General features: G+C 40.4%; 1 protein-coding gene across 3 annotated transcripts; it reads left to right on the forward strand.

The window, feature by feature from the left end:
- The first annotated feature begins 2151 nt into the window (after positions 1–2151).
- LOC112903277 lies at positions 2152–8963 on the forward strand. 3 transcript variants are annotated; one of them, XM_025972514.1, is made up of 12 exons: positions 2152–2221; positions 6157–6552; positions 6629–6873; positions 6958–7158; positions 7232–7324; positions 7415–7513; positions 7593–7928; positions 8016–8171; positions 8254–8493; positions 8564–8612; positions 8714–8746; positions 8932–8963. In XM_025972514.1, exons 2-11 carry the CDS (start codon positions 6165–6167, stop codon positions 8719–8721), a joined length of 1815 nt encoding a protein of 604 aa, XP_025828299.1. In that variant the 5' UTR covers positions 2152–2221; positions 6157–6164; the 3' UTR covers positions 8722–8746; positions 8932–8963. The 3 variants fall into 3 exon arrangements, with proteins under 3 accessions (XP_025828299.1, XP_025828300.1, XP_025828298.1); XM_025972515.1 differs by lacking the exon at positions 2152–2221 and adding an exon at positions 4945–5059; XM_025972513.1 differs by lacking the exon at positions 2152–2221 and adding an exon at positions 5899–6017.
- The last annotated feature ends 256 nt before the right edge of the window (positions 8964–9219 follow it).

Raw genomic sequence — 9219 nt, forward strand, 5'->3', positions numbered from 1 at the left:
TACGCTCTCATGTGCTATTTCGTGCTTAATGTTTTGCGTTAAGGTGCTTTAGTACGCTTAGATGAGTAGAACACTCTCCGTTTTCTGCTGGAACGTGCGTGGCTTGGGCCAAACCTGCAGATGCGACGATGTTCTCTCTGAACTGCTCTCAGCCCGTCTTTTGTTGCCTTGCAAGAGACCAAACTCCCCTACTTGAACTCGTTGAACAGGAGCTCCTTTCTTCCTTCACGCCTCTCGAATTGTGTCACCAGAGACTCTACAGGCGCCTCGGGCGGTATGCTCACGGCCTGGGATGCTTCCCTCTGCAGCTTGGACGCCGTCTCGGCGCTACCCTTCACTCTCTCGACCAAGTTCTCGTTGCTGGCGGACGTCGTCCCTTTCACTCTCACAAACGTCTACGCCCCCACGCTACGTGAAGACAAACAAGCTATTTTTAGTGAACTGGCCTCTATCGCCGACTCCACCACAGGTGCTTGAATGATCCTAGGCAATTTCAATCTCACGCACCGCCCGGAGGACAAAAAACACTAATGGTTTCAACACCGCTGAGGCCAATCGCTTCAACGACCTCATCAACACACTTGGCCTCATGGAGATCCCTCTGGTCGACTGGGCATACACTTGGAGCAGCCGCCGTGATGATCCCACATCAGTGCGACTTGATCGCTGCTTTGCGAACGTCGACTAGGATGATGTGTTCCCCAACACCACACTCTGTTCACTCACGCGCTATGCTTCGGACCATGTCCCTCTCCTGGCTACGGCTTCCTCTAGCATCCCGCACAGCGTCTGCTTTCGCTTCGAGAACTCTTGGATCCACAATCGCGTTTTCCCCCCATTGTTCTTTCTGCTTTGGGTCAGCCGGCCGCAGGACATGTTGCAAAATCTTTTATTCAGCGCCTGAAACACTGCAGGAGTCCTTGCCGTACTTGGTCCCGTCGCCTTTCTCCGATTTATGTTCGCAAAAATGACACGAAGGTGCTGATCAACGCGCTTGACCTGTTTGAGGAGCAGAGAACTCTGCAGCCCAATGAAGCTTCTCTACGCCGTCGGGCCATCCAACACTACACCATGGTACACTATTGGCTACAGTGATGTGTGGGCAAAAGGTTATTATTGGCAACATATAATCTGTGGGTAATAGTGAGACCTTGTACCCTCACATTATCTGTCGGCAATGGAAGTATTAAGTAACACCTTATGTGTCGGCATTTCTACGACGGCAGATAATGTGTCGGGAAAAAATGTTGACAGCTCAACTGTTGGCGTAGGCCGAATCACCTACTGTTTATGTGTCGGCGTAGGGGTGTCCAAGCTGGCGAAAAACATCATTGGCGCCCATTTTTTCAGCTGCGCGGGAAAAGGAAAAAAGTACCGCGCACACAACAAAACTTTCAATCCCCGAATCCCCACCTCCTTCTCCCTCATCGTATCCCCAAATCCCCACCTCCTTCTCCCTCACCGCAGCTGTGAATCCCCACTGCCCCTGCCCCCTCGTTCATCTCGGCGCAAAGACACCCACGGCAGCCTCCTGCAGCTTCTGCACGCGGGCAGGCACTGCAGCCTCAACCCTAGGCTGCTAGCTAGCTGTCTTGATTCTGTTCTTCCATAGAAATTGATTGGATTTGGTTCTGCTAGCTAGCTGTTGGATTTGGTTCATTTGTTCTTGCGCATGAGATGGAATTAGTACCTCTGCTGCCTGCCAGGCTGCTTATGGAATTAGCTCCGCTAGCTGTTGGATTTCAAGGTCTACTAATCGAACATGTGTGACCAGGCTGCTTATGATGCACACTGCTAGATGTGTTTCTTTGTGTCTTCTAAACAGAGCTGCTCTGCTAGATGTGTTTCACTATTTTTTTTACTTTGTGTCTAATGCTTTTAACTGCTCCAGTTTTAATATATTATGTGGTAGATTAAATTGTGTGCTGCATTATATTGTCTGCAGTTTTAAATTGTTATATATATGGCTGCAGTTTTAAATTGTTATATATCCAGAACCTTCCACTTATTATTTTGCTGGAATCCTATTGATTTAAGATATACTTTTTTTTGGTGAAGGGTACTGTGAAACCAAAGATTTAGTGAGAGTGCTATCAGTTCTTTCTTACCTTTTCTCATCTAATCATAGTCTTATTTACGTTTGGTTTCAGGGGCAAAATTCAGAGAGGACTGGACCAAGGACTGAAGGAGCAACTTTCTCATTTTTATTGAACAGTGATTGGTATGTTCCTTTTCTTCTAGACTTTCTCATTGTGTGAGATGAATTTTCATTCAGAAGTAATATATGTGCTATAGACGTTTGAATGTGGCAAAATGAGATATATCTGAGGTTTGGAGTTGCTATCTAGGTGGATTTGTTCATATAGTTGAGATTTTTACTCAGCTTCTAGCAAGAGCGTCATGGATAAAAATTGGATGGATTTACCAAGGCAAACTGATCAATATATAAAAGGTGTTGACAGTTTTTTAGAGTATGCTTTTAGCAAGTCAGCTAAAGGAAACACAATATTGTGCCCCTGTAAGGTATGTAAAAACAGCTGTTGGAGAGCTAGCGATGTAGTACGTGAGCATTTGATTTGTGAGGGGTTTTCGGAGGGGTACATAACCTGGTTGTATCATGGAGAACCAAGCTCCAGCTTTTTTGCAAATACCCAACAACCTGATAGAGTAGAAGTGCAGAAGTCCAATGAAGAAGATGACATTTCTGATTTACTTAGAGACTTAGCTGGTGGTTTAGATGACATGGGTGACTTAGAAGGTAATGAAGAAGAACATGATAAGGATATGGAATCCTTCCACAGATTGGTAGAAGATGCTGGCAAAGAACTGTACCCTGGCTGTAGAAACTTTTCGAAGCTTCGGTTCATGATTAGATTGCTGCATATAAAATTTCTTGGGGGGTGGAGTGATAAAAGTTTCGACATGCTACTACAGTTACTTAAGGATGTTTTGCCAGAAGGGTCATCACTTCCAAAAAATTTCAATGCAGCTAAAAATATGGTAAAATGCCTTGGTCTTGGTTACACAAATATTCATGCTTGCGATAATGATTGCATACTATTTTGGAAAGAACATGAAAAGGCTAATGTGTGTCCAAAGTGCAAGACATCAAGGTGGAAATCAGAAAAGAGAAGTCCTAATGGAAAACGTGTGCATAGGGTTCCTATGAAAGTACTTCGGTACTTTCCTATAAAGAAAAGGCTTCAAAGGTACTTTATGTCTTCCAAAACAGCGGCTGATGTAAGGTGGCATGATGAAGAACGCACCAAAGATGGTTTGCTTAGGCATCCAGCAGATGCTCCTTTTTGGAAGGATTTTGACTCTACATATCCAGAGTTTGCCTCTGATAGTCAAAATCTTAGACTTGCTGTAGCTAGTGATGGGTTTAGTCCTTTTAGGACCTACAATTCAAAATATAGCATTTGGCCTGTTATTTTGATTCCATACAATATGCCACCTTGGAAGTGTATGAAGCAAACAAATTTTATCCTATCTCTAGTAATTCCTGGTCATAAGGCACCGGGTGCTGATATGGATGTTTACCTTGAGCCACTAGTCAATGATATGGTAGATATGTTTGTTGATGGTATTAGGACATATGATGCTTCCAAGGATGAGTGTTTCCAATTGCGTGCTGCCATATTATGTAGCATCACAGATTTACCTGGCCTAGGCTATTTGCATGGAGTTGTTACCTCTGGTAAAGTATCTTGTCCTGAATGCCACTCACATGAGTGTTCTCTCCAACTAAAAAAGGGAGGCAAGTATGTCATCATGTGCCATCGGAGGTTCTTGGATGAAAATCACATATTGAGGTCTGCTAAAGAACTATTTGATGGTACTGAGGAGCATAGGCCAGCACCTACCCCACTTAGTGGAGAGGAAATTTTTGAGATGACAGAAAACATGCACACAATTTTTGGAAAGGATCCAACTACAAAGAAGCCAACAAACCCACAACGTAGAGGAAAAAATGAGGCACCACTTACTTGGAAACGAAGATCTATCTGGTTCAAGTTACCATATTGGAAGAGTCTATTACTTCGACATAATTTTGATGTTATGCACATTGAAAAAAATGTTTGTGATAACATTGTGAATACACTTCTGAACATTGATGGAAAATCAAAGGATGGTTTAAATGCTCGCTTGGACATTAAAAATCTTGGCATTAGAGAAGATCTTCATCCTGTTGATGTTGAAGATAGGTTCTACATGCCTCCAGCACAATATGCAATGAGTCCAGAGGAGAAGAAGTTATTTTGCCAAGTATTGAAGAGTGTGAGGTTACCAGATGGTGTTGCGTCAAATATTCAGAATAATGTCCATGTTTCAGAAATGAAATTGATTGGACTAAAGAGCCACGACAACCATGTTTTGTTGCAGCAATTACTACCACTTGCTATACGAAGGATATTACCAACACGAGTAACTGCAGCACTAATTCGTGTGAGCAATTTCTTCAAACAAATATACTCATCTACTATTCGAGTAAGCGATATGCAGAAACTTGAGGCTGAAATAGCTGAGACACTAAGTATTCTAGAAACCATATTTGTACCAGCATTTTTTGACACTATGGTACACTTGATGGTTCATCTTCCTTCTCAAGTAAGAATTGGTGGTCCAGTACAGTACCGTAGCATGTGGGCAATAGAGAGGTACTATACTATTATTTCCATTAGTAGTATATATTTTTAGTTTTTAGACTATTGCTAAGCTTATATAGTGAAAAAAAATTCATTCTTAGGTTTTTGATGAGGTTAAAAGGGTATGTTCGCACCAAAAGGCATCCAGAAGGATCAATCTGTGAGTCCTATAAATTTGATGAGAGTCTTACATTCTGCTCACAATTTCTACATGGTTGTGAGACCAGATTTACTAGGCAAGTAAGAAATGGGGAGGATTTGGATAATGCAATGTCCAATATTAATCCTTTCTTCAGAAGCCTTGGGCGAGGATTGAGTGGCAGGTGCACTATATCTTTGGACTATAAGACATGGCTGCAAGCACATAGATACGTGTTGTTCAACTATGACAAAATAGAACCATATTTGAAGTAAGATCCTCAAGCTTCTTTTATAGATTGGACCCCCCCTTATGCATATATATACTTATAGGTCTTTTAATTTTACAAAATATTTTCAGCAAGCATAAAGATTACCTGCGCTCAATTGGCAATCACAATCAGCGAAAAATAAATAATCTTCATCATGAAATGTTTCCTGAGTGGTTTAGAAAGCATGTAAGTCCTTACATGACCTAACTTTAGTTTTTACAATTCTTTTTGTTAGACCTGATTGAAATTTAAGTTGATTAGAATGTTCTATATCACAGGTGGAAGGATTAGTTGAAAATGGTATTGAAGTACCGGAAGAGATGCAAATTTTAGCCAATGAGCCATTCATGATTGCTACAATGTACAATAGCTATACTATAAATGGATTCGATTTCCATACATACTCTAGTGATGAGGGTAGACCGTATCAAAATAGTGGAGTAGCTCTAGTTGCCCAAACCTCTTGCTTTGAAAATGGAAACACGGACCCGGTAGTGCATAACAAGACATATTATGGTAGGATCAAAGAAATCATTGAGCTAAACTATCGCAATAAGGGAAATATTATGCTCTTCAAATGTGATTGGGTTGACAACCGCATTCAAGATAAATGGGTGAAAACTGATCAATTTGGGGTCACAATTGTTAATTTCAATCACTTATATAATGGAGGAGAAAGACTATTAGATGAGCCTTTTATTTTAGCATCGCAAGCCACACAAGTTTACTATGTTCAAGATCATGTTGATAGAGAATGGAGTGCAGTGGGTCGGTCAAAACCACGAGAAATTTATGACATGACAGCAAGCGATAGTGAACAAGCAAATCATCAAAATAAGTTCCATAGCCCAATTCTTGATCTGCATACAAAAGTGTATGACCTAAAGAATTTTCTTCAAGATATGGTTCATGTCAGGACAGACATTGATGGGACTATTGTTGCTGAGAAAAAGAGGAAGTAAGTCACAATTGTGTGTTGTAACAATTTCGTGGTGCATTAACAAATTCTACATGTTCTAGTACTTTTCTTTTCTCCTATACTTAGTACTTACACCTCTACACTGTTCAATTACTGAATTATTAGTATATATTTTCAGGAGGAAAGATGGTGACTGCAGGAGAAAAAAGAAAGGATGTTCCAGTTTGCGAATATGAAGCACAAAGAAATGCAAATGTCCTAGCCAATAACATGAAGCTCAAAGCTTTGCAGCTTCAAGAGCTTGGACAGGAAGTTTCCTCATCACTTATGACAGGAAAAAAGAGAAAGGTGGAAGCTGTGAGGCATCAAGAAAAGAGGACGACAACTAATGCTACAATTCAGCACAACTTACGAACAAGCTCGAGATTGAGTGCTGCACGGGCTAATGTACAACCAGGGAATGGGAGTGGTGCACCTAGTGCTCATCTACAGGCAAGGAATGGCCCAAGTGGTGATCTACAGCCAGAGAATGGGAGTAGTGGAGCAAGTGCTCATCTACAGCCAAGGAATGAAGGTATGCTTGTTAGCTGATCTATATAAACAGATTGTTGTATTTTGTTGGTCTTATTAGGTCCATTGTTTTGATGTAGAGTTAAGAGAACAAGAGAAGAAAAAAGTTAGAGGGCCAACTACAAAGGCTGACATATTTGCAAGACAAAATAAACCAAAACTCAAACTAGAGATAAATGACTGTGGCCAGCCTTGTGGACCTTCAAGCACTGAATTTGCTAACTTTATTGGTGCACTTGTGAGAACAAAGGGCTTTCCGATGGCACATGATGATTGGAGGAAGGTTTGCCCACAAAAAAAATATAAGCTGTGGACAGATGCTCAGGTAGTGATATTGGATGAAAATGATTTATGAACATTTTCAGCTTGTGATTTGTTATTACCCTATATGCTTATATGTTCTGTGCAGCTCTATTGGGATATAGACAATGGGTCCTTCAACTGGTTTATGAAAACAGCAGCTACAAAATGGAGGGAGTTCAAAGCAGAGTTGAGGAAGGTCTTTCATGATGATATGGAATACGAAGAACTGCTTGAATTGCGAGACGAAAGAGTGCATGAGGAGGATTGGAAGTGGTTAATTGATCATTGGATGTCTCCAGATGGAGCTGTAAGCTATAATTCTCTACTTCTAGAGTTATTATATATGAATCATGAGTACTATAAATGACACTTGATGATAGGTTCGTTCAATGAGAGGGAAAGCAAATCGGTCAAAGAAGACTCAAAACCATACATCTGGAAGCAAGAGCCATGCACGTGTTGGGTTTGAAATGGTATGCACTATTCTTGTAATTTTGTATCCGTTATTCAGATTTCTTAGCTGCAATATGATAATTGAATGAATTGTATGTTTTGTCATACAGTGTGAAGAGCTAGGACGTCCAGCACGTAGAGATGAATTGTTTATTAAAACACACACACATAAAAATGGAGTACCTCACAAGGGAGCCGAAACAACAATTGTAAGTCATGGAGATATGTAAGTGCATTTCACTTGGAGCTGAAACAACAATTGTATGCTAATATTTTTATTTTTTGTAGAATGCACTGAAAGATGCAGTCAGAGATCATCCTGAACTAGTAGAGAAGAGTATAGGGGAAGGTGATGCCTATTTCCATGTTTGTGGGCCAGAGAAGAATGGATATGTTCGTGTTGTTGGCTTAGGACCAACACCTGCTGAATTGGAGATGCCTGGGGCCAAAAAATGCACATCAACCAGGCTTCAAATGGAAATCGAAGCTCGTCGACAATCTGATAAGAAAGTGGAAGCTTTAGAAAGCCGTTTGGACAATATGCAACAGCTGCTAGAAAAGTTACTTCAGCAGCAAATAAATCCTTCTAGCACTCCAAATGGATCAAACAGTTCCGCTCATGTGGTAACTGGTCATTCTTTTGTATTATATATACCTTTGTTTTTAATGCAGTAATTGGTCCATAGTTGCATTCTTTATTGCAACATGCAGAATCGACCTACTATTGGGGAACAACTAGAGAACCATCATGATGATATGGGATCACGTGCTGAGGATGAAATAGATAACATGCACTTGAGTGATGATGAAAACTTGCTCATGACTAGGCACTCTGTTTTTTTTCCAGAGGAACCACATCATGAAGAGGTAATTGCTAAATCTACAATTTATTGTTTACCTTATGCCCATAACATACCTGATATATTGTGTTGTCTTTTTAATGCTTTAGGGTGGAAGAGATGTGATCTTGTATAATGTTGTGAGGCCCTATAATCTCCCTGTGGCTAAGGGAACTATGCAAACAACAAACCCATCATCTATAGTGGGGGGCACTCCTCTTGGCGTTCAATACTGTGAGGTAGTTGTCAATCATGTTTTCATGAGAGAAGCTATACTACCTCGCCCTTATGGAGCCTTAAAGTCTGTTGGAGATGCTCGTGGGAGATCCATTGCTTGGCCACATGACAGAGTAATATTTTAGCTTACATATATAATTCTAAGAAAGTTCTAGTCTTGCTCAACAACTTTACTTGTTACAGATCAAGGAGGACATGAAGTCTTCAAAGCTGTCAAAAGGTCCAGGTCCTGGTACGATTGCAACCTTAGCAGTCCAAACTATATTGACATCTCCACTTATATATGTTTTATATTATTTACTTTACTTAACTTTCAATTCATTTCTTTGACAGGTACTTAAGTACTAATTGCCCATGCAATCACAGGTAATACATTCTTGCATTGGTATTAGTATTAGCTGGATTTAAAATTATGAATCCAATGACTAAATTTGACACTTCTATAAATGATGTCCATGTTTCTTGCTGTTGTATCACTAGTGCAACAATATATACAGATTAATGTTCTCTTGCTTGCATTGTGTGCTCATTATTCTTTCTTATCATGATAGGTGAACAGGCAACTAGCTGGTGGAGTACGTAGTAATCCTTTGGCAGTAAGGCATGTTACAAGCTTTGGAGTGACCTTTTGTGCAACAAGAATATATTTTGTGTGATTGTGTGGTTAGATTTTTTTTTATTAGAGAGAAGCTTGTATATTCTCTCCCAGTGGGTCATATGCATATGGCACCATATAATAGGCTGGAACTTATGACCTAACAGTTTGATATTGGACATGTATTTTGGTACTGTATTTGACATCTATCTATGCTGATGCCACCTGGTGGATCCTGAGTTAA

The sequence above is a fragment of the Panicum hallii genome, chromosome 8 (genome assembly GCF_002211085.1).
Source record: "Panicum hallii strain FIL2 chromosome 8, PHallii_v3.1, whole genome shotgun sequence".
Lineage (NCBI taxonomy): Eukaryota > Viridiplantae > Streptophyta > Magnoliopsida > Poales > Poaceae > Panicum > Panicum hallii.

What these genes read in the sequence shown, in the direction of transcription:
- LOC112903277 (XM_025972513.1), top strand. Translation starts at nt 5,969, where the DNA reads ATGTCAGGACAGACATTGATGGGACTATTGTTGCTGAGAAAAAGAGGA. An exon ending in GTTGCTGAGAAAAAGAGGAA is followed by an intron (nt 6,018 to 6,156) that starts GTAAGTCACAAT and finishes ATATATTTTCAG; the next exon opens with GAGGAAAGATGGTGACTGCA. An exon ending in CAAACAGTTCCGCTCATGTG is followed by an intron (nt 7,929 to 8,015) that starts GTAACTGGTCAT and finishes TGCAACATGCAG; the next exon opens with AATCGACCTACTATTGGGGA.